Source organism: Topomyia yanbarensis, chromosome 1, assembly GCF_030247195.1.
Source record: "Topomyia yanbarensis strain Yona2022 chromosome 1, ASM3024719v1, whole genome shotgun sequence".
NCBI classification, from domain to species: domain Eukaryota; kingdom Metazoa; phylum Arthropoda; class Insecta; order Diptera; family Culicidae; genus Topomyia; species Topomyia yanbarensis.
In genome coordinates, this window is record NC_080670.1 from 212,891,202 (window position 1) to 212,915,079 (window position 23,878).

Genomic DNA, 23,878 nt, shown 5'->3' on the forward strand with positions numbered 1-23,878 from the left:
CGATCGCTTCCTACTGGGACAGTACTAAACCAGCTGCGATTCAGTTCTCCGTACTCAAGCACACATTTCGGTCAAGAGTGCACTAACGTTCTGACTGCGGTAGGAAGTACACCTCGTGAGTGAGCTATATTTTATATGTCAGTGCCAGTTCGATCCGATGGGGACGCTTAGCAAGTATTTCTACGAGGCCACCAGGAATAAAACGTGCCGGGATATGCTTCATCCTGGCTGTACGTGCTTCGAGGCAGGAAAAATTTACATTTGGCAGGGTCTAATTGGTGCAATGCGTCACTACCTTCCCGGAGCGGTGGTACGAAAAATTACCCAATCGTGCCGCTGCAATTTGCAGTAGGTCACCGGGACAACAACAAAAAAATTAATGAGTATTTTCCTATTCAACTTGCGCAACATTCAAAGACGGCGTTACTGTTTCGCATGAAGCACTGGGACGATACGGAGGTGTGGAGAAGTTTCCTGACGCAATACGTCCGATGTATCATCGCGGGTCTGCCGATGACGGCCGGAAGTTTCCATTTCTTCTGTGGCTTCTAGTGAGTACTTTTTTATTGGGTTTAACTTTTTTTTATAGTTTATTTTGTAGTTGATTAGCTTGCATTACATTTCTAATTCAAGATATTGAGTGTTAGCCACAAGTTCATTCTTAGGCTTCTACCTGAGGTTGAAATGCTAGTATCATAACAGAAAAATGACTATTTACAGCCTGCGGGTAAATTTGGAAGGTCAGAGGTAAAAATATTATATTGGATTGTAGTGAAGCTTGACCCTTGAGGGACGCCTGCTGTAATAAGCAGCTTATTAGATTTACAATTATCATAAGATATCCGCAAGCTACGTTCCCCATCGTTTTTAATTATATTTATTATGTGAATTGGAAAATTGAAATCCACGCATTTTGCCAATTAATCCTTTGTGCCCAACCCTGTCGAAAACTTTTTTGATGTGTAGAAGAGAAACTCCAGTAGAATAGCCCTCTGAGATATTTGCCTTTATCATGTTAGTTACTCTCAGTTACTGATGTTTTGGAGCCATTGTCGGAGTCTCAGTTTTGCGCCGTTGTTTACTTTGGCTTTGATTTTTTTTAAAGTTGTGATATTCGACGATAAGCTCTGCATTGTAATATCCTATCAAATGACAGTGCTGGCGACAAATATTTTATAAAAGACTACCGTATCTACATACCCGACCGCAAAGTTGAGATCGACAGTGTGGTCACCGATTCGAGTTTCTCTGGCGTAGATCTACTGAAGTTTACTGGCACAAGTACTCCTGGCTCCAGGGAGCGAAGCTTTGAATGGCAAGTGCGCAAATATTCTTTAGAATATTAGGATTAGGAATGCTAAAACGCATGCATATTGTGGAGAGAGAGAGAGAGAGAGTCTACATTAGATAAAAAGAGTGATAAAGCTTGCAATAATTTTCACTATTTTTTTTTCAATTTGAAATTTTCGTGTCACGCAACTCAAACACGTTCAATGTTAATTTCTTTATCCACTTTACATTTGAGACCAACACCGTTTATTGTGAATAAATTTGAATAGAACTGGCAGGGCCGTAGCGTGGTCTTCTGGAGCCTATGGTGGAGTATCATCTCATCAGAATCCGACACTAACTTATTGACAGGAGCGCCGGATTGACACTATTTGCATTTCTGAGCAAACACCTAGTCCTGCGCGATGTCCCGCACGAAAAGGAGATCTGATTAAGCTGATGAGAATTAATTTTCTCGCGGGGCATCAAGCATGACTAATAGTGTTTTCGTTTTTTTTGTAACTAGCGTCAATCCGGTGCTAGCTTAGTCTTGTCACTAAGTTAGTGTCGGATTCTGATGAGACGAAATCGAAAGGCCAATTCCATAACTAATTCAGTTATATTTTTAAAATTTTCTCCTTAATAGAGAAAACATAGTTTTTACCACTTTGGAGAAATTTGTTTGGTTTTCGAAAATTAATTTAGTGACTAACTGGAAATGGCTCAGCTTTTTTCTCTTTTGTAAGAAGTATGTGGTCGCCTTCCTTCAAAGCTGGAATTGGTTTAGAATATGGTTTGATTTGTTCAACCTCCAAATAGGTCAGTTTTTTTGGCGAGCTCGCGCGATGGTATTTTTGCACTGATTTTGACAAACAAGCACTCGTTGGAATGGTTATACATCTGGCAACGTTCTAGCAATCGTAATTTTATCACAATATATACGCGAACGGAGGTCTTAGTAATTTTATGCTTGGCTAAATATGTTTCACGCCAAATCCAATAAGGCGAATGTACTTTTTGCGAGGTATCAAAATCTGGAGGTACGATAGGCCACTATATTTGAGGTTAAATAAAACAATGTACCCGCTTAGAAAATCAGTGGTTCAACTTTTATTTGAAGAGTATGAAGTACTGTAGATTATTCAAAATAAAGAACACAAACAACAAATGCAATCCATTGAGCATCAATCAGGTAAAAATGAGAAAGTAACAAAGGATGTGAAAAATGATGAAACCGCGTAATGAAATGTTGAAAAAACATGTTTTTTCAGCATCTGCGTCTGGTATTGTACATGTGAATGATTTCTTCGGTGTCCTCGTCGTAACCAGAGTGTGGAAATGAAATTGTGCATTCCAGCTCACGTGGTTGTTTTACTGTGCGACGATCACGTTAACGCTTCGGAGTATTTTTTGGATTTCTTTTCCTTCTCTTTTTCGATTATCTTCTTCAACAACACTTTGGATTATCATATTCAGCCTTATTCTGCATTACGACGTATCGCTTTTTCGAACGAATGTTGATTGTTGTTGTTCATGTTGATGTCTGAATTTTTTTTCGAATTCAAAATACCGAAAAAACACCACAAAACTCGTGTTCAGCATTGATTTTTGTGCAAGAAAAAATTCACTTGACATTTTTTTTACATTGCGTAAATGTACTATACTGAGGTTGAAAGACAACAATGCGTTTTCGCAGAACATGCGAAAACATAAACGACGCCGTAACTAATACAGCTGATCCACGGTAACAGCCAAAATAACAGTCGTCAATGATGTTCTCTACCATGTATCTAATTCAGCGATCTTTGCAATAAACTAGCAAAGATAATACCCTATTCCTATTGTACCCACATACCTATTTGAACCCATTCTACTCTACCTCCAAGAAGTTGAAAAATTCGTCTTTGTGGGTTTAAACGATCATTTAATGTCATTAAGAAACTTTAAATCCATTACAATTTTGTTAGCAAATTCCCATCCAGTTTCAACACCTTCAAACGTGCAGGAAGAATTTAGCATTACAGTCATCAATTGAAACATTGATTGCTGCAAAAAATCAATTTTTGTTACGTAATGCTACCTAGATCGGTTAGAGCGAAGAAGGCGTTGTGTGAAAACGAAATTGGAAGCATGTTAGTCATCGTTCTTTTAGCCGTGTTACCTGTCACTGAAGCATGAGATGACGCACCATTGTAGGATGGTGCGACGGAGATAGAGGATCCCTGTATAGGTAGATAAGTTGTATTTCTTTTTAGAAGCGAATTAACACGTTTAAACTTTTCTTGACATGTATCTGAAGATGTAGGTAATTTTTTTAATTTGTTGCTTTGAATGAGAATTAATATTTTTTTCTCAAACAGGACATGCCTAAAAATTCGATTATTGGTTTTCGCTACAATTAGGACACTTGAACCATTCTGTAGTTGCTATATTTCACCCTAAGGAGGAAAATTTGGTAAAAACCAAAATTTCTCACTAGGGTTCACTGTGTCTCATCGGCATAAACAGAACTTCTGCTCGAACGGGACATCACGTTTGATCAGTCGTTCGATTGAAACACATAGTGTGTTTTAGTTTTAAGGGATTTGCGTCAAGCCGGCGCTAATCTATTCCGACAATAAGTTAGTGTCGGTTTCTGATGAGGCGAAGCCGAAACGCAACATAGTATGACATTCTGTAGTTTCCTTCACCGGACAAGCGTCCTTCGTATGGGGATTATCACCACAGATCATACATTTGGAATTGAAATGACTATTTTTTGTGCCGGGGCGCAAAGCTCTGGCATCTTCGACACTAGGTCAGATTTTGAATTCTACCCCAATGTCATCTGTATACTCGTACGTGAAACAGAAAACGTGCGTTTCCTTTCAAGTTAATACGGTTATTAAAATGAAAAAAAGCTTTTGGGTAATTCCAAAGCGTTGTGGCGAGTTGGAGCAGTTAGCTTTTCTCTTCATAAGAATAACTTGCGAAGGAGAAAAACCAAGTAAATTGTTCAATTCGTTGGATATTACGTCCAAACTTTGTCCCTGCGGTAACCCTTTCAATGAATAATTATGAATATGAACTTTATATATATTCTCCGTAAGATACAGAAGTCGTTAGTGGCCAATCATGTCATCTGCTGTAACTCCATCTTCTCCTCTTCGGCTTATTTTCACGTCCGGAAGGAACGTCGAAAATTCAGTTCGAAAGGCTCTGAAGTCGGAGATCATCATCATCACTGTTATCGGCGGAGGAGATTGGTGTTTCTTCTCATTGGCATTACGCACAATGCGAGAAATATTACATATTTCTTCTGCTTCACATTCGGATAAAATATTGAGAGTTGCTACAGCAATTGGATTCTCGGGTGGAGAGATTACCCTTTATTGTTTTTTTTTTTTAATTTGGCATACAGCCCTTCTGGGAGGACCCAGACATGTTGGAAGAATTGAATATGCTGAATTATTTTTGAACGACGTTTTAATCTTAAGACGTTTAGGTGATGATATCCAACGGGGAAAACAGATCTAAATGGTGAGTTAAGCGAAAATAATTCTGCGAAAAAATCTTCCAGAGACAGGATACGAACCTGCAACCCTTGGGACTCCGGCCCAATGTACAAACCCTTATGCTATCCTATCCCCGAATGACAATGATGTCCCAGAAAGAACACAAAACTATCGTATTGGCGACAGTGATCGTACCCTGTCTGGGCCTTGGTATCTATCGGGGAAATTAATCAGCTCAAATGTGGCAGCTGCGGTTTTGTGTGCGATTTCGCTTTAGAGGTAGGGTACGATCACTGTCGCCAATGCGATAATCATGTATTCTTTCTGGGACATCGTCATATCCCAGGGTAGAGAATAAGGGTTTGTTTATTGGGCCGAAGTCCCAGTGGCTGCAGATTCGAATCCTGCCGCTGGGGGATTTTTTTACATAATTGCTTTCGATCTGTTTTCCCAGTTGGATAGCACAAAAAGTCTTAAATAAGGTATTGGCTCTTACGTTAAAAAACATGATTTTTTTGTTTTAGTTTTGAATAAGACTTATCAAGCAAAAAATTAAGGTTTCAAGATTTGGGACTGGATCGAACGAAGGCTCAAGCCTGATACTTTTTTTGCTATCTATTTATTACTAAAACATGTTAAACGATTACAAATCAACTTTTCTTTCAGCAATCTTTTTGGTCGTTTCTCAGCACCCTTCTTTGTGTTTATACCGTCAATGTTGGGAGCCTGCACGTGTATGTGGCTTCCGCGATCAATTGTCCGTACCCAGGGAATTGGACTCTTCAATATGGTATATTTAAGAATTTTTTTTCCTTCAATAATATCTTAATTTGATATATTTATTTCCCTCAGTACATCGAATTCCTCATCAAGCGATCACGCAGCAGCACGATAGCAGCTATGCGGAACTCAAGACTAGCGGGAACGTTATTGTTCTGTATACTCAGCGCCGCAATGATGCCAACCCAACAGTACCTTCAGGTCAACCGGTTCTGGTTCGCAACTATCCACAAAGACGTTGAGCAAGACCTCAATAACAATAGCATGGAAGCCGAAAAAGGACAGTGCAAACATCACCCAGGTCGAAGTTGCTTGCAACACATCTTCGGACAGGTCAAACGATCCTTCTATTTCGGACTGACGATTTGCTTGCTCAAAAATGTTTTACCACGTATAACGTTAGCCATCAAACAGCCAATCAGTTTTCTCAGGATAATCATGTCACGGTTCGATTACGGCTTAATCGGCTTTTTCACCTGCTACAAAGCACTCTTCGAAGTGATCAATTGCTTCCTAACAGAGAACTGTCAATTTAATCCATTGACTCGATCTATGATCACCGGTTTCATCAGTGGGGCGTCTTACTGTCTTTATCCAAACTATCTCCTTTTCACTTATCCCATCACGGAACTGATCGAGTTGTACTGGATGATCTACATGAAATCCAGCCTGCCGAAACCAAAGGTGGCCATGCTATTGGATCGACTACCAACCGTCATGCTGATGTATGCCTTCAGCATTGGAATGATGTATCACCTGAGAGTAGTCTATCCGTACTACACCAACCGCTACTGTCACAAGCTGATGGACATTGGAACAAGTGGACGGTCGGAAGTGTTGGCTAGGGGTTATGCTGAAATTATGATGGGATACCGGGATTAGGTTAAAAATCGTTTTTTTTTATTTATTGTCAATTTTGTAAATTGTCGAAATTATGTAAATAAATTGAATAATGACGATTTAAACATTGAATCTGGCAGCCCCATCCAGTCGAATCACTTCCCCGTTAAGCAGCGGATTCTCTACAATCGCTTCCACGAACCGGGCGAATTCGGCAGGACGACCAGCACGCTTTGGAAACGGGATCGTACTGATGAGAAACTGACACACCTTATCCGGTAGATAGCCGGTCATTTGAGTTTGGAAAAACCCGGGTGCCACCGTTACCACTCGGATACCTTGGCCGCTTAACTCACGAGCGATGGGAAGAGTCATTCCAATTATGGCAGCCTTGGACGCTGCATACGCACTTAGTCCGGACTGAGCGTCATAGCCAAGTACTGAAGCTGTGTTGACAATAACTCCCCGCTGTCCATCGGCATTCGGTGCATTTTTCGCCATCAAACCAGCAACGAGACGAATTACGTTGAATGTACCTACGGTGTTTACGTTCAAAATTTGCCGGAACGAATCTAAAGTGTGCGGTTTGTCCTGCTTAAAATCGTAAACCTTCTCCGGAAATGCGATCCCTGCACAGTTAACTGTTATGTCCAATCTTCCAAACTGATTCTTCGTTACCTCTAAAACCTTTCCAACATCTTCTTCCGATAAAACCTAAAATATTAATAGAAATGATTAATTCGTTCTCCGCAAAATTGCTGCTAAGTATCATAGTACGTCCATGGGTACGAAGGTCACACCTTTCCCCAGCTCGGTCGCAACTTTCCCCCCTTCGGATGTGGGAAGATCGGCCAGGATCACCCGCGAACCGGCCCGAAAGAAATGTTCAACCGTCGCACGACCTAAACCGGACGCACCACCGGTGACTAACGATACGGCGTTCTAAAATAGAAAACATCCAGATTAGAGCGAACTTTGAACCACCGCTGAGAAGGCAAGAGGACGGACCTTCAACATGTTTCCCGAGCGAGTGTGATTTAAATACTAAGCTCGGCCCAGCTGGTCGTTATCGCAAACTTCGACTGATAAGTGAATGGCCAAATTTGGCAATGTAGATGCGTGCGTGTGTGTTGTTATTACAGAAACAAATTGACAAACATCCATTGGGAAAAAAAGGTTAGGAACGGAATAGTCAAGCTCTTCGAATAGTATTTCGGGGGGAAATGTTACCTTAGGTATATTTTAGAATATAGTGAACCAAGTAAGGTGCAAAGAGCACTGAAATTTTCAACAATTTGCCGTAATATCATGTACTTTTCATTCAACATTACTCAAACGTTCAGCTGCATAACACCAAGTAAATTTCAAGTTGATGAGGATGACTATTTGACGATGTTCGATTGTGGAAGTTGTTTGTTTGAGCTACAAATCGCTTGCTAAATTACAATTTAATTGTAACATTGTTACATTAAGTTAATTACGTTGATTAACCTTTCGTGAGCTCACTTCAAATCTAGCTACAAATCATATACAAATACATAACGTCACGAGGAAGGAATACTTTGAGTTGCTATTGAATTGGCAAACAGAATCAAGTTTGGGATGACGGACAAACTGGAGATTCCCCTGCACCCAACGAAGTGCGTAAGGCTATTCCAAAGCTATGAAACAGTAAAACTCTTGAGTGTCCGACTCTATGAGGCAATCCACTGTGATCTGGATTATATCGGTAAAAGAAGAAATGCTTCCTGATTGGCCTCATATGTCCTATCTACAAAAAGAGCACCAAACTAGAGTGTAATAACTATCGGTACTTAACGATTCTCAATACCGCCTATTAGATACTCTCCCATGTTATGTTTAGTAGACTGTGCCCGTTAGCTGAATCTTTTGTCGGAGAATACCAAAGCCAGTTCCGCGAAGGACGATCAACGGCGGACCAGATGCTTACCTTGCAACAAATCCGAAATAAATCCCTTGAATACAACTTTCGGACTCACAATCTGTTTGGGGATTTCAAGGAGACGTACGATTCAATGCAACAAAAAAACTGTGGCAGATAAGGTTTGAACTTGGTTATCTGACAAAACTGATTCGTGTGACATTAGTTGAGTTAAAGTCAAGTAATAGAATTGCCGGAGAGTCAGCCGACCCGTTCGTGATGTTAGGTGGATAGAAGCACTCTCGAATCAATTGTTCAACATAGCGTTCGACACTTGAATTTGATTGGTATATCGGCTATATCGGATGAGTTTGAGTGAAATACTCGGCTAACGACCGACTCCTCCATCAGAGTCTGTGCAGTCGTTTCCAATAAGTTTTTCTCAATTTTTCTACTTCCCCATCATTTTCTTTTCGTCGTTCGTCACTCCTTTGGTCTTCCGAAGTTCGCACTTCATCATGGCTCAATAGGTTTCGATGACAGTTTGCTGGATTCTTATTAATTCGTCGCAGTCCTGTACGGGGTTTTGGAGGCACTGTTTTGTAAACTCTCACCGTTCATGGTGCCTCTGGTCACGAATGGTTCACTACGTTTGCCACAAGTGTATATGACACGGCATATGGCATGCCAAGAGAGAATTTTCGGGCGCGCGGTTTGGTAACATTGTGCTGGTGTTCGTCCCGATTTGGGAAGTTCTACATCTTATACGTTTTCAATCCGGATCGTTTTTAGGCCTTCCGGACGAAACTGTAACTCGCGAGGTCCTTACTCTCAGCACATATCGGACCTATATTGCGGATATCGGTGTCACTTTATTCTATTAACACGTTTCCCAGTTTCTACTCCTATCTGGCAATCTGGTGGACGTACTGCACCTGCTGACGAATTGGGGCCCCGTCCGAAACTTCTTCTTCGCCTTTCTCGATGTCTGTATCGCTTGGTGGCCACGGAGTTAACCCTGCTGGGCTGGACTGGAAGTTGCGCAATGGAATGCCGTCGGCGTTGGAAACTCCTGCAGTCTAGCACGTTCTGGAGCTTTCCAAGGGTAAAACTGAAGGGGTCCTTCTTGTCTTCTTATTCACTTATTTCTTATCATTCATCATTCAATTTCTATGAGTTTACTTCCAACTTCTGAAAACTTAATCTGTAGCATCAATTATAACTTTAACTTAAACGGTCCACTATCATCCGTTCCTGGAACCTTTGGAGGACCCTTAAGACGGTTGGAGGATGCATATTCATCAGCTTTCCCAAGGCGCGATGCGCCCATCTCTGCCGAAATCACACTGGCAACTGCAAATCTTAGCGGATGTAAACAATACACTCTAAAAGGAAACTGGGAAAAATTTAGTTAATTTTGTTCAAGTATGAAAAAAGTTAAGCCAGTAAACGAGATGGTGGCTAGGCAAGAAACTTTGTTCTAGACTATGGAAGAAAAATACGAATTCGGAAAACACGAAATATCGTTGTCTGGACAAATGTAACCGATCTGTCCGTCTAACTGACAGCTAAGTCCCCCGCAAAAATGGGTATCACTATCGGGAGAAATACCGCCGCCGAGGGATTCTCAGCACCAGCTAGCAGATAAATAGGAACGAGTAGCGCCAAGAAGGATAATAAACCCTGCGGTTGTAAAGCATTGTAAATCATTACAGTCGATATCTCCGGATCGTTTCGTATCACAACAGGTGACGATATTCGCAGCAGGTCTGAGCAAGCCATATATACCAAAAAAAACGAAAAAAGAGCAAGAGCACAATCCCTACTAAAGTAATACGTGACGGTTGCCCCAGATGGACGAAGGAATTGTCGGCTAAGACTTTGAGGGTTTCTATACATTTCTTTTATAAGAAACGATTCTTTGAGACGATCGACTGACGATGTTGAAATGCCAGAAGAGATGAGCAGCGGTAAGCTGCAATTTCGCAGGAATCGAATTATAAAAGAGAAAATGAGATAATTACTTACTACTGCTGAAATGAAATGCGCAAGTAGCACTGTAAATCATTATAACTCCGGCTAAAACAGTTCAGAAACTGTACGGGATAGCACTGGGCCTGTGGCCTTCGACTGGCATGGGTCATTCTCATTGGTTCCGACGGTATCAATGCACTTGGATGGAGGGACATGTGGATTCTGGGCAACAATTCCCTTCGTTGAATCTACGCCGAGTGAAGAATTCTCCTCCACTGGACCCGGTCCTGGGCCAATCTCTTCCAGTCACCCTGGACATTGAGTGCTTTTAGGTCCTCTTCCACTGCAAACAGCCATCGCGTACACAGACTGCCACGGAGTCGTCGGTCTCTTTCCGGTTTTCTACCGAATATTATCTTCGCCTGTCGTTCTTCCGGCATTCCTGCCACATGATCAGCCCACCGCAGCCTGCCGTTTTTTATTAGCATGACAATATCCACTCCTTTATATACTATTATATTCATGCGACGCCGCCAGATGCCATTTTCTTCTTTACCGCCGTTTATTGTTCGCAGCACCTTACATTCGAAGACACCGAACGCTCTACGATCAACTTCCTTTAACGTCCACGTTTCATGGCCGTACAAGGCAACCGGAACTATCAATATCTTGTACAACGCGAATTTTGTATTCGTCTGCAAACTACGGGACTTCAGCTGACTACGACGTCCGTAAAAAGCCCTATTTGCAGCTGCAAGACGCCTTTTCACCTCGCGGGTAACATCATTATCGCACGTCACTAGAGTTCCAAGGTACACAAACTCTTCCACTACTTCAAATTTATCACCACCTAACACCACTTCACCATCAACATCACTATTGGACCCGCGTATTCTTCCAGCTATCATGTACTTCGTCTTGCTGGTTTTGATTGTGAGACCAATTCTTGCAGTCTCCCTTTTAAAAGGCACGAATGCCTCTTCCACGGCTCGGCGGTCGATTCCAATGATATCAATATCGTCCGCAAATCCTAGGAGCATATGCAACCGAGTGTCGATGGTACCGTTCCTTTGCACACCTGCTCTCCGGATGGCACCTACAAGAGTAATGTTGAACAGCAAGTTTGACAGCGCATCACCCTGCTTCAATCCGTCTAAGGTTACGAAAGACGTCGAAAACTGATCCGCAACCCGAACACTTGATTTCGATCCATCCAGCGTTGCACGAATCAGCCTAATCAGTTTCGTCGGAAAACCATGTTCTACCATTATCTGCCATAACTCGTTTCTTTTCACTGAATCGTACGCCGCTTTGAAATCAATAAACAGATGGTGTGTCTGCAAGTTGATTTCTCGGAATTTATCTAGGATCTGTCGCAGGGTAAACATTTGATCCGTTGTTGATCGGCCTTCACGAAAACCACCTTGGTATTCGCCGATGAAAGACTCCTCCAACGGCCTCAATCTGTTGAACAGAATATGTGACATAATTTTGTACGCCGAATTGAGGAGCGATATTCCTCGATAATTGGCGCACTTCAGTCCCTTTTTGTATAAGACACAAATGAGGCCCTCTAGCCAGTCAGCAGGTAGTTCTTCTTCTTCCCATACCTTGAAAGAGTACGGTGAAGTATTTCGTGCATCGTGTTTGAAAAGTTCGGCGGGAGCTCGTCCTTTCCAGCAGCCTTACAGTTTTTCAGCTCTTTGATAGCCTATTTCACATCTTCTAGCGTCGGAGGCTTCATAGCTTATCCATCGTCACTTATCCTTATTCTGTTCGTTGACGCGCTAACATTCTCTCCATTCAACAATATCTCGAAGTGCTCTCTCCGCCTAGCTGCTACCATAGTTTTATCTGTCAGCAAGTTACCTTCACGGTCATTGCACATGACGGGAGACGGTGCTGTTTTTCTCCGTACGCTATTGACAGTTTCATAAAATTTCCGCATATCATTTTGCTCCATACTGTTTTGCGCCTCAGCAATGACGCTCTCCTCATACTGCTTTTGTAAGAAAAGAACAAGAAACAAATAAGAACCTCTGACCATGAACAGCAAGAAAGCAGTACCGATGATGGCATGGACGTGAACGATAACGCGAAAGAAGGCAGACTGAATGAGCTCCAAGCTGCGACAGATAAGGCAACTAATGCTTCACCGCCAAGGAAAAGGATCTCAACACGAAGCAGCAAACTGCGTCAAGAACATCTGGCAGAAATACAGAGACGGTAGGTGTACAGTTAACGCGTCTAGGTTGCAGAGCTGGGTTGTTAAGACAGCCCGATTGCACGCTGATAAATAACAATAGCAATAACAAACTACGAAAGTTGTAGTAACCGAACCTCTGCTTAGTAACCAACAATGAGGTATATCTTGCAAACTTATTTAAATAAGTCTGTGTTAATGAAACTCTCTTTGATTTCTTTCTCTTTCGATATTGATGTTTTGTAATACTACTATGTCGTCTACTGTATTATTCAAAGAGTTAACGAGTAAGAGCAACCGGCCGATCTATTAACGAAGGAGAAAGTAATAAGAACAGGATATCAAGATTCAAATAGGGCTACATGTTTCCGATTTGACTGCCAATTTGTTATAGATCAATAAACTTTGCAAAAAATGTAACTATAGTGAGAGCGGTATACATGGCTACATACGCGCGAGCTATTTGCCACAGCAGCCTATCTAATCTGCAAATAAATTCAAAAGTATCAGTGGTTCACATTTGACAGTTAAATAAATGTAATAAACCTGTTTATTGAAAACGTCCCTTTGTTCCACAAAAACACTTGGTAGTAAAAACTTCCCTGCCATCATATAAGAATTCTCACACTTTGTGTAGCACTACCAACAATCGGTAATCGTCATACGATCACACGTGTAACTACTAATAAATGCATCATCTGTTTGTCTAATTGCGTTCGACCGAACAAAGGCAGCACTAGTCTGCTCCCAACACCACGCTCCTTGAGTCACTAAGGCATCATTCGCAGTGCACCATCCAGTCGAATTACCTCTCCGTTTAGCAACGGATTTTCTACAATAGATTCCACCAACTGTGCGTACTCGGCAGGTTCACCGAGCCGCTGCGGAAACGGAACCGTTTTTGCCAAAAAAGCACGAACCTTTTCCGGCAGTGCCTGCAGCATCGGTGTGTTGAACAGTCCCGGAGCAATCGTGCAGATTCGGATGCCCTGTGTGCTTAAATCACGTGCGATCGGAAGCGTCATACCAACGACGGCGGCCTTCGAGGCAGCATAAGCGGCTTGACCAATCTGACCGTCGAATGCGGCTACCGAAGCGGTATTCACAATCACCCCCCGTTGACCATCCTTGTTCGGTTCGTTTTCACCCATCAGACCAGCCGTCAGTCGAATCACGTTGAACGATCCGGCCGTATTGACCAGCAGAACCCGCTGAAAGTCTTCCAGCTTGTGCGGGACCTTTTTATTGAAGTTGTACGTCTTGATTGCGACTGCTATGCCGGCACAGTTCACGGTGACATCCAGCCGGCCGAATTTACTCTTGGCCAGTTCCACTGCACTGGTGACATCCTGCTCGGAGAGGACCTGTTGTAGTTGAAGGGAATTAAAATTAGCAACAGTTAAATAAAAACGGTATTAAAAATTTACATCAACCGGCACGTAGACGACATTGTCCCCCAGTTCTTTGGCGACTTCGCTTCCTTTAGAGGTAGGTAAATCACACAGCAACACTTTACTTCCAGTCCGGGCGAAGCGTTCCACCGTTGCACGACCCAGGCCGGATGCGCCACCAGTCACCAGAGTCACTGCGTTCTGTGCCGGTTAATCAGAATTTAAAGAAAAATATATATGATTAGTATTTCCCGTGGATCAGAAATAGAAAAATAAGGAAATAGAGATCACAAGCAACAACACAACCAAACACGACTGACAAAGGTGAATCACACTCGCAATAAACGGAAAAAAGTTGCTTCCATCTTGACTTTCCACGCTACAGCTTATTCGGGTCTTTCCCCGGATAGCCAAGAATGGAGTTTGTGTAATACGAAAAGGGAAATAAAGGATTTTTGCTTTAATATTCTTTCTTAGTTGGTAGATAGAAAACAAAAATCAAATCAAACTCGATGGCAAATTAGAAAAAAATAAAAGGTGTAAAATAATTCAAAATAAAAACAACTGAATTAGTTGAAATTTTTTGCCGCTTTTCTTAGTTTATACTATCGTCTACTTACATCTCGCACTTCTATCCACTTCCATCGCAATTCATATTCTCAGGCGTCGCGCGTGCAATCGTTCGCTCGTCCCTCGCAGTCCCGCAATACGCGTCATATCATTTGTTCGCTCACGTGCTCTTTATCTATCACGATCTTGATCATCTCATCATTATCATCATCATCATCATCGCTAGCATCATACCCCATCAAACCTCCCGCTCGCACCAATTACGCTTTCTTGCATGAAGGGAATACTCGGCAAAATTTCGCCGAAAGATATTTGAAGCAAAACCAGCACAGCAGAAAAAGAAGGCCACGACACTGACAGACAATATTCAAGTATACTCAATTGAAATCAAACTCTACTGTATCGACTTTCGGTATCGAATGGAGCATTTTTAAATTGAATCTGACGCAGCATCAGCGACAGAGCATTCTGTTTGACCCTTGTTTCTTTTTAAAATCGATAAAGTAGATTTCTCTTTCAAGATCAACCAATGCCAATTGATACAAAATGCCAGGAACCGGATTTCTTTCCAAATTTTCACCATCACACAGCTGAAAAAGAAATATACAGCAATCGTTCTGTTTACACAACGTATTTTTTCCAATTTTTTCATAGTTTTTTGCAGTTTGCTTTTTCTTGCTCTAATTACTGGGGATGTACGCTAAGATAATACACACTCGAACTATTACAATGCTATTATTCATTTGTTAGCGAACTCATTCATAACTCGTCTTGCTTGCTCGTATTTTGTTGTCCTTCTAGCAAGTAATACATCTATTTAAACATTCACCACGCCATATCTTCTTGATAATATATATTTATGATTTATACTTTTTTATTATGTCTCTCATCGCAATATAATAATGTTAATATTTATTATAATCAGAATAGTAATCAATTGAATTAAATCTTTATCATTCTTCAAAGTGGTACAATTTCTTGCTCATATCTTCTCACATGGTTTTTCTCTACGCGTATGCTCTTTTCTCGTAATTGCTAAAACTATTATGCACAAAAAAGCCAAAAGAACACACTTAAAAAATGCTCCAATCAATCAATCTAAAGTTTTCATATTTTACTCTTTTTCTCGCCATCCTTCATTAAAAACTAGAATAGTTAGTTAGCGTATGTTATCGTTACACTCTCATCAATTTTTATTTTCTAGAAAGTTTGTTATTCTCGGTATAACTTAATAAAATACCAAAGTCTGCTTTACCGACGCGTGTTCTCGCGGCAGCCATCAATCATCTCTAGGCAACATTCGTTCTATCTCGTGCGCAAATCACTCTCGCATTTAACCAACCCATCTCTTGCGTCATCTTCGTCGCCGTCGTCGTGTTATCGTGTTTTCACTCTCCTATCCTCTCTGCACACCGCTCAAAGCGCATCATTCTCATCACGTTCTCTCCCGTCATAGCGAGGTTGTTTGTTCTGACTATTATTGAAATTAAAGAACTCTCTTTTTCGCGCAAATTTCCTTTCACCGTACTGATGATTGTTACTGCCTGGGGGTTATGAAATTCTTTTATTGTGGCCGCTCGCGATAACGGTAAAGAGGGTGTTTTGTACGTGAGGTATGCCATTTTCGTTTTTGGATCCAAATCAGAGTAGATTCGCGCCAATGTCAACAAAGTATATGAAAAACTTCGGCCAGCGAATCTAGCCATACTCGTGTCCTAATCCGAAAACAGCATCAATGAAGGCCCAAACAGAATGCTCCATCACTGTCGGAGCGTCAAATCCTGGTTTAAGAAATTTGTCTATGATTTACTCTGCCGTGTTACGCATAATTGTCACATGTATATAAGGAATCCCATAGAACATGGGACAACTATGCGTATTACGACAGTACTTGGCTGAAGGGTCAAACAAAATGTTCCGTCGGTGAAGCAGTTTGCCCCAACTTTAAATTTTTTCATTACGGTCGCTGACGCTGTGGCAATAACGGAGCATTCTGTTTGGACCTTTGGTCAGTTAGTCAGTAGTTAGTCACTGTTTTCCCGACCGCGAAAGTAGATATTTCAATAATTGTAATTATTTTTTCTTGTCATCAAACAATGATCGCTTGGTTAAAACTTAAACCAAAAGTAGGTTAAAATAGGTCGAATATTTTGCCTTCGGTTACTTGCAAGCTCTCTTCACTCTTTCATCATAGAGTTGAGAATAAATTACAAAAATAAACCACAAAAATCAAGAAAATCCCTTCCGTTCTATAACGATCTCTCGTATGCGTTAAGAGTGTACGAGTGTGTGTGTGTGTGTCTACTTAAAAGCGTTTTGAAGTCAAAGAGGAAAACCTATCGTCTCACTATCTACTGTCGATTTTGTTCTCCTCTTCCAGTGGGACCACCGGTAGCCGCACCACCATTACCTGTTCCGTTCCACGGCATATAATCCTGTCCGGCACCGGGACCTCCAGAGCCTGGTCCAGATGGATTGCCCGGGCCAGCTCCGTTATTATTTTGAGCTCCAGGTCCACCGGGACCACCGGATCCTTGCGGATTATTATGCATCTGATTTCCAATCAAACTCCACTGGCTGAGAGCCGCCGCTATGATGGCCGGATTCAAGGGCATCTGATTAAGATTCATGTTGCCGCCACCTGGACCACCGTGATTTCCGATGACACCCGGAGCACCGCTATTTCCACCAGGGGCTGCTCCGCCTGTTCCTCCACCTCCGCTCAAATGATTACCACTCATACCGCCGCCCGAACCGTGGTGACCTCCATGGAGACCTGCATTGCCCTGTCCGTTCGGACCTGACGAGTTCAAACCAAGCGCTTGAAGATTGGGCATGCTATCCATGTTACTATTGTTTTGACGACTCTGCTGTGAATACTCGTTATAGTTCCAGATTGGTTGATTCTGAGGCAATTGGTTGTAGCCGCCGCCGCCGCCACCACCACCTCCATGATGGTAATTACTGTTCATGTTTGAATGCGACTGTGGACCACCATAATCAGAACCACCGGAACTGCCACCACGTCCACGGTCATCGTAATTTCCCATGTTACCGCCCATCTGATTCTTTTGCTGGTTGCGATTGTGCTCCGGTCGTGGAGAAGCTGTCGATACATATACCGATGCTCCCTTGATCAGATGATCCTCTCCGCACAGGCTCTGTGCCACATGAGGATCGATGAACGTCACAAAAGCGAACGCCCGGAATGGCTTCGGAATGAAAACATCCGTAACTTCACCGTACTTGCTGAAGTACTCTCGGATATCATCGGAGGTCATTTCCTCCGTTACACGTCCCAGAAAGATCTTGCTGGGCATTTGGTGCTGCATTTGATCTTTGCTGCTAGGGACCTTTACGTCACACCAACGACCATCGATCAGATGACGCTTGGACAAAGCCTTCATCTGCGATCCGAAATTAGCGAAACGAATAAAACCATAACCCTTCGATTGACCAGATTTGGTATCCTTTTTAATCTGAACAACCAGCAACTCGCCAAATGTTTCAAAGTATTCGCGCAGCCCTTCTTCGGTCGTCTTCCAGGGCAATCCCAGCACGATCAAATCTGTTGTGGTTCTGTACTTGTTCTCAATCCGCTTTGTCTTGGGAGTGGAATTCTCCAGCTTATCATCGCTCTTGCGTTTGTTCTCTTTCGGAAACACGCATATGTACTGATGATTTCCCCATCCCTGATCCATCGAGAACGGGTGCAACTTGTTATCGTTCAAGCGAACTCCACGAATCGCCTTGTTCTCTGGATTACGATACTTAAGCCCACAAGCTCCGTAGAACTGTGCCTGCAGAGTCGAAATCGACAGGGTACCGTCTTCCTCTAGCGGTAGCTCCACTGCCTCGTCGCCCTCCTCTTCAACGACCAGAACTCCACCACCCATACCAAGTGAGTCGTTGCCAATTTCGTTATCCATCATCGTCAGATATTTTAGAACAGGAGTTGGAGCTTGTTTCCGTTTTTATCCTTTGGGACTCTGTTCCGGCAAAATGTAAGCGTATAGGAAAGATGTCGAAATATATTAGATAGTGTGAAAATATGAATTGTAGGGGAAAATTTGGCTTTACGTCACAGAAACAACATTGGAGAAATTGCATGCAAAAATTTGCCGTGGAACTGGTTATCATGTAAATTCAACATGGCGGAATGTCTTTTTTGAACATCGTATCAACTTAAAATTTTGTATTAAACGCCTTTCAACTATAAATCCAATATTATTTCTGTACGAAAATCCCGATTCTGCACGGGGTTTGCAGTGCCGAAAATCGGTAAAAGTAACTCACATGAAACTTTCGTCGACACAACACCGAAATTCTGTCGGTTTCCGCAGCTCTACCGGTCTGTCACACTTGTCGTCGCAGTAGCGTCACTCTATTGAGTTATATTACACACAAACGCACTCACGCTGATTTTTGTACGTGCAAAATCAATAGTTGATTTTCCTGTTTCTATATTTACAAAAATGACACTGTCATTCGACTGAAGTCAAAATCGATTTGTCACAGCAAACTTTGACCTCTTCTGATTTTCGTTCACTCGCTCGGTTGTGTGTGCCGCACACACAGCAGCATGAAATACACGCAGATAAGTAAGCTCAAAATAGTATGAAGAGGGGACTGTAAAAACTGCTCCCGATCGTTGTGAAAATCAAGATGGAGGAACCACACTCGGACTCAGACAATATCCTTGAAAATCAGCCAAACTTGGTAAAAACGGATCAAATCCTTTAATTTTCTCGCACACACGGAATCGTCACGAGCTTCACAAGTTTCTGTGAATATAGATGATCTACAATCTGCTGGATTTATACCTTCAGCATCGTCGCAAGCACACCTTTTTCGCCTTATTGCAGCCGGTCAACAGATTTTGCAGAAATCTACCGAAACCACGAAATGCAGACGTTTTTTCCACGACTTCTAAGGATTTATTCTCGTAGCACGTCGTTTTTTTTCCACTTTCAAGACGATTGTTAAAAAAGAGCACTAGCGCTCCTGACTCTTCCCGTTCTCGCGCACACAGAATACACCATTCAAACCGCACCGTAGCACACTCGCTGAAAAGAGAGAGCAGGCTTACGTAACGCACATCAAGAAAAAAAAAACCCGCTAGGAAAACGACCAACAACGCGAACGTACCGTACCGCACACGACTCGAACAAACCGACTCACACGACTGCTTGAAGCTGAATGAGGATTGAGGAAAATGGCCGACCGCGAGTTTTTTTGCTGACAGGTACACAAGGTGGCCAGATTGCATTTTATTTCATGATGTCGCTAAACTTTTTCTAATATTCGCGGATACGAAAAAACTGAGTCAGCGTCCGTTTAAAATATATAAGGCAGAATCAAAGATTATACGAGACGAAAGATAAAATAAACAAATAAATCATCTATTATCGATATCTGCATACCGTATATTTTTCGATAAACACATGATTGCGACGTAAAACCCAATTGTTGATGAAAGAAAAAAAATTATATTTTGTTCACTACCCGCACCTGTGATTGGCGAGTAACTGTTTGTCCGGAATTCCTCTCAAAGTGAATTTTGACAACTGGCTTTTACATCCTAACCATATGTTTGTCGAGATTTGTTTCAGTAAGCTGAAGTCGACAAAACATTTAAAATTATTGTAGTGCGGTAAATTAAAAAAAATAAAAGAGCGCTAAATCACTTGCATCCCTGGATTCCAACCATCCTAAACATTTTTTACGTTTTTACCAAATAAAAAATAATAATAGAGGTGTGGTTGCTCCAAAGATCAGTACTAAATCTGTATTTTTAGGTAGGAACGCGAAAATATTCAGAGTTTGGTTTTGGTCGTCGGTCGATATATTTGAATGTGGAAAATTGGTATGTCTGGCCACCCTGGGCTCAGGGATAGGAAATCGTGGTGTCAGATGCAGTAATAGAATGCAGAGCAACATTTGCATTTGTAATGTTCCGTGAATCCAGCCGCACACGCTGCGTTACATCCCGGTCAAACCATTCGGAATTTGATTCGGAATCCTAAATGGAGTCAGTATGGATTCCAAATCAAATCCCACTGAGACGTCCAAAAAATTGTTTCAAAATCGTTCAACACGAGTCCAACGATGGACGTTTGTTGAACGGTTATTTGGACGTTGTCCAGATTGGTCCAACGAACGTCCTTCATTGGACAATTTTGAAACCAACCGTTCTTAGAGGGATGCAACAACCGATTCTGAGTCGGAATCGGTTGTTGCATTTGATTTGGAATCCATAATGACTCCATTCAGAAATCCGAACCGGTTCCGGAATGAGTTTAACTGGGATAGAGGCAAGATGGGAGAAAGGTGGGAATATTTGACACTTTTGAGTGTATTAGTTTAATACTTGCAAAATTAAGCATGGCGGCCGGGGCCCTTGAAGTGAACGAACGAGCATCCTGATTCTTTGGCGCACGATGAAAAGCGAGAAAAGGCCGAGCTTCACCTCGGATCTGCCTATTAGAACACTTAGGGACACTTTTTACTTCGAAAAAAACCGATTAAATTAAGTATGACCGAACCGAAAGAAAACTTATGGCAACAGAAAGGCCCACTACGTCATTTGTTTGTGCTTTTCTTCTTCATATCCTCTTGTTTTTTCGGCTTCATCAAAGAAAAATGAAAACCGCACTCACACACAGAAAAAAATGTGCACACCTGTAACCGTCTTGACATAGAGGTACTTTCCGAGCCCTTGCCCGACGGGATGACATTTGGTGTAGAGCACTCTAGTTAGAATGTGGCCAAGAGGCCATGACGTATCCAAACGAACATGAAATATGACGTACTTCTATTGTGTATACGTCAAATTCCATGTTCGTTTGGATACGACATGGCCTCTTGGCCACACTCTAACTAGAGTGCTCTAATTTGGTGCGCTATTTGTTTACATGTCTGCTTAGCTGTCCCTAGGATAGGATCCGCCAGCTTTGTCCCCTGTTTTTGAACCAATTCTGAACCAGCTCGTGATTGGACGAAAGTGACATAGGCAAACCTTCGGCTTGGAAACTAAAAGTACTAAAGGGCTGCTTGGAAGTGTTGTCATATTGTGATATCAAACATAAAATGACGATTGTTAACTGTGTTGATTTTTTTGTTTTCTCGAGATACCGCTTTCTTTCTATAACATCCGTCTGTAATTATGAAGTGCAGGCATTATTTGGCAGACGAAATCAAACATATTATCCAGAACTGAAGTTCCCGAGAGATCCGGCAGCGCGGTTATCGTGGATTCTGTTCTGTGTGCGGAATAATGCGGAAATGCCTCTTTTCGAAATCAACAGGCTGTGTAGCGTAAGTATGAAAATATTTTGAACTTCATGTAAAAATTGTCTTTGTTCCAGTACCGAGTAAATTGGAAGTACTGAGCAAACAGGGAGAAAGTTATCCCGGAAGTCGCTTCTTGTTCTTCCTTTGGTACTATCGATACAATTGAATTTTACAGTTTTCAACTGAATCGATCATCGGTGTAAATAAGAGCGTGTATTTTCTACTGCTGTTTTCACCGAAACGATCACATGTAGTACTGGAACAAACCTATACATTGCTCCAAAACAAAAATTAAACCTTGCAGAAAAGTAGTTTTAGAATATTTAAAATAAATCCGAACAGAGAAGATTATTCTTGTGACAGAGGTTGCTTGACTCAGAGAGCAACTTACAAAAATGAAGAGGCATGAAGATATTTTTCGTAATGTCCAACAACGAATATATATTATTTTGTTTTGCTGTATTCCGATGGAAAAAACGTTATGATCTAAACGATCGGATCGGATGCGGATATGAAGACTAAATCTTTGATTTTTCCAGAAGCATGAAATTGGTACATAATATAGAATATATTAATCAGAACAAATATACGACCGAAACAAAACCAATATTTTGGCAACATTGGTCGAGTGGGGGTATGTCGTTTTCAACAGGGATTAGTAAAATATAAGAAAAAGCCAGCTGGCGGATCCTATCCTAGAGCTATCCACAGGTTTTCTACACGCAACCATAAAATAACGTACAGAATAAGTTATTTTAACTTATATTTAGGTACTTTTGAGCTGTGCGTCGCTTTCGCACTTATTAGTGTTATCAAAAACAAAACGAGAGATTCGACTCAGTGGAGGTCTTCTGTGCAGTAAGGTACTTTTAAGTTGTTTGGGGTATACTAAAAATTAGGTAAATTCAACTTAAATTTAAGTAAATTAAACTCAAGTTTGAGTTATTATTTTTGCCACAGTTAAATGGAACGCGGTTTATCTAATTTTACCTTTTTGCACACCACGAAATTGAGTCAAAAGTATTCAATTTTAGGTAGTTTTTCGGTGACGAGAGTGTAGATATGAGGTTTGGCATTAGAAAAACATGATAACTACAGTCGACTTGGAGGAACATCACAACGCAAAACATCACATCTACAAAATATTAGCAAAGCTTTGGTATACTATATGTGACATTTTGACTTAAGATTAAAAGAGTTATCATTTTTCTCTATAATTTGTGGACGATGAAGAGTCAATGCTTAGCTTTTATTTGCCATAATAAACTCAGTTTGTTTACACTTGTTAGATATTACGTTTTGAATAAACGGTATAGATTTCATCACATTTATAAATTATACGACTGCTCGACATCACCGCATTGTGAACAGCCGAAAAGTACTATAGCTGGACCCCCGGTATCTCATAAAAAACTGCTCGATTTTTGAGCACACAATGGGACTGACTGTCAATGACTGACAGATCTCTATTATGAAACAAAAAGGTGCTTCAAGTTGCCGTACGATAGAATAAAAACGATAAAAACATTTAAAAATACCACGGCAAACCGATTCTAGTGATAGAATTTAGGGACTCCATAACATCGGAATGTCACTGATAAGTATTCTGTTCAGGTAAGTCAAATTATTGCCTCACACACGTAGACATATGACATGTTTATATTTTGCTAGAACTGTTCAGCAGCCACCGGCTCGAACCTACCTGGCACGTTCGCTGCACACTGGAACCACTAACTACTTCCAATTCACTCCGGTTCTGTGTGCGGAACCACTGAAGAAAAAGAAAAAAATTGATCCCGCAGTACTGAAACAGCGAGAGGAACGCAAGCGAAAACGACTCGAAAAACAAATCCGGCGATTGGAGAAAAACGCCCGTCAGTTGAAACCAATCGAGGAACTGGAAGTTCCGATAGAATTACTGGACGAGCGAAAGCAACGTACTCGGACCATCGTTCAGCCCAGTTCAGATGAGTTGGAAAATCGCGTCCTGCTGGAAAAACAGTGGGCCAAGTTCAAGATGGAGGAAAAATTAGCGGACTATCAACTGATCGATCGGGTACTCTCAGCGCAAACAAAAGCACTGAACGAACTACGTCTGGAATCGGAAGATCTTTACCAGCTAGCAGTACATACGGACGACGCTCTAGTACCGTTGAAGGTAGAAGGACCAGTGTCAACACCA

The 23,878-nt window shown here is 41.7% G+C and overlaps 5 protein-coding genes across 6 annotated transcripts; 2 read left to right on the forward strand and 3 right to left on the reverse strand.

The window, feature by feature from the left end:
* Positions 1 to 118: 118 nt before the first annotated feature.
* LOC131691672 (uncharacterized) lies at positions 119 to 6,515 on the forward strand. Its single transcript, XM_058978249.1, has 4 exons — positions 119 to 310; positions 418 to 551; positions 5,430 to 5,553; positions 5,616 to 6,515. The coding sequence occupies exons 1-4, from the start codon at positions 158 to 160 to the stop codon at positions 6,423 to 6,425; spliced, it is 1,221 nt and encodes a 406-aa protein (XP_058834232.1). The 5' UTR covers positions 119 to 157; the 3' UTR covers positions 6,426 to 6,515.
* LOC131691680 (3-hydroxyacyl-CoA dehydrogenase type-2-like) lies at positions 6,458 to 7,410 on the reverse strand. The gene is made up of 3 exons (XM_058978262.1): positions 7,392 to 7,410; positions 7,161 to 7,325; positions 6,458 to 7,097 (listed from the first exon to the last, which is right to left on the reverse strand). Exons 1-3 carry the CDS (start codon positions 7,398 to 7,400, stop codon positions 6,504 to 6,506), a joined length of 768 nt encoding a protein of 255 aa, XP_058834245.1. The 5' UTR covers positions 7,401 to 7,410; the 3' UTR covers positions 6,458 to 6,503.
* Positions 7,411 to 12,974: 5,564 nt separating this feature from the next.
* On the reverse strand, positions 12,975 to 19,367 carry LOC131691703 (3-hydroxyacyl-CoA dehydrogenase type-2-like). The gene is made up of 3 exons (XM_058978307.1): positions 19,227 to 19,367; positions 13,870 to 14,034; positions 12,975 to 13,806 (listed from the first exon to the last, which is right to left on the reverse strand). Exons 1-3 carry the CDS (start codon positions 19,233 to 19,235, stop codon positions 13,213 to 13,215), a joined length of 768 nt encoding a protein of 255 aa, XP_058834290.1. The 5' UTR covers positions 19,236 to 19,367; the 3' UTR covers positions 12,975 to 13,212.
* On the reverse strand, positions 15,019 to 19,231 carry LOC131691696 (TAR DNA-binding protein 43-like). Of its 2 annotated transcripts, XM_058978285.1 has the most exons (3): positions 18,700 to 19,231; positions 16,814 to 18,392; positions 15,019 to 15,947 (listed from the first exon to the last, which is right to left on the reverse strand). In XM_058978285.1, exons 2-3 carry the CDS (start codon positions 18,333 to 18,335, stop codon positions 15,820 to 15,822), a joined length of 1,650 nt encoding a protein of 549 aa, XP_058834268.1. In that variant the 5' UTR covers positions 18,336 to 18,392; positions 18,700 to 19,231; the 3' UTR covers positions 15,019 to 15,819. The 2 variants fall into 2 exon arrangements, with proteins under 2 accessions (XP_058834268.1, XP_058834276.1); XM_058978293.1 differs by having other exon boundaries at positions 15,019 to 18,392.
* Positions 19,368 to 23,140: 3,773 nt separating the features above from the next.
* On the forward strand, positions 23,141 to 23,878 carry LOC131676227 (large ribosomal subunit protein mL40; the record flags this gene model as incomplete). Its single annotated transcript, XM_058955347.1, has 2 exons — positions 23,141 to 23,310; positions 23,368 to 23,878. Coding segments are annotated over exons 1-2 (537 nt in total), but the record flags the coding sequence as incomplete, so codon positions are not given.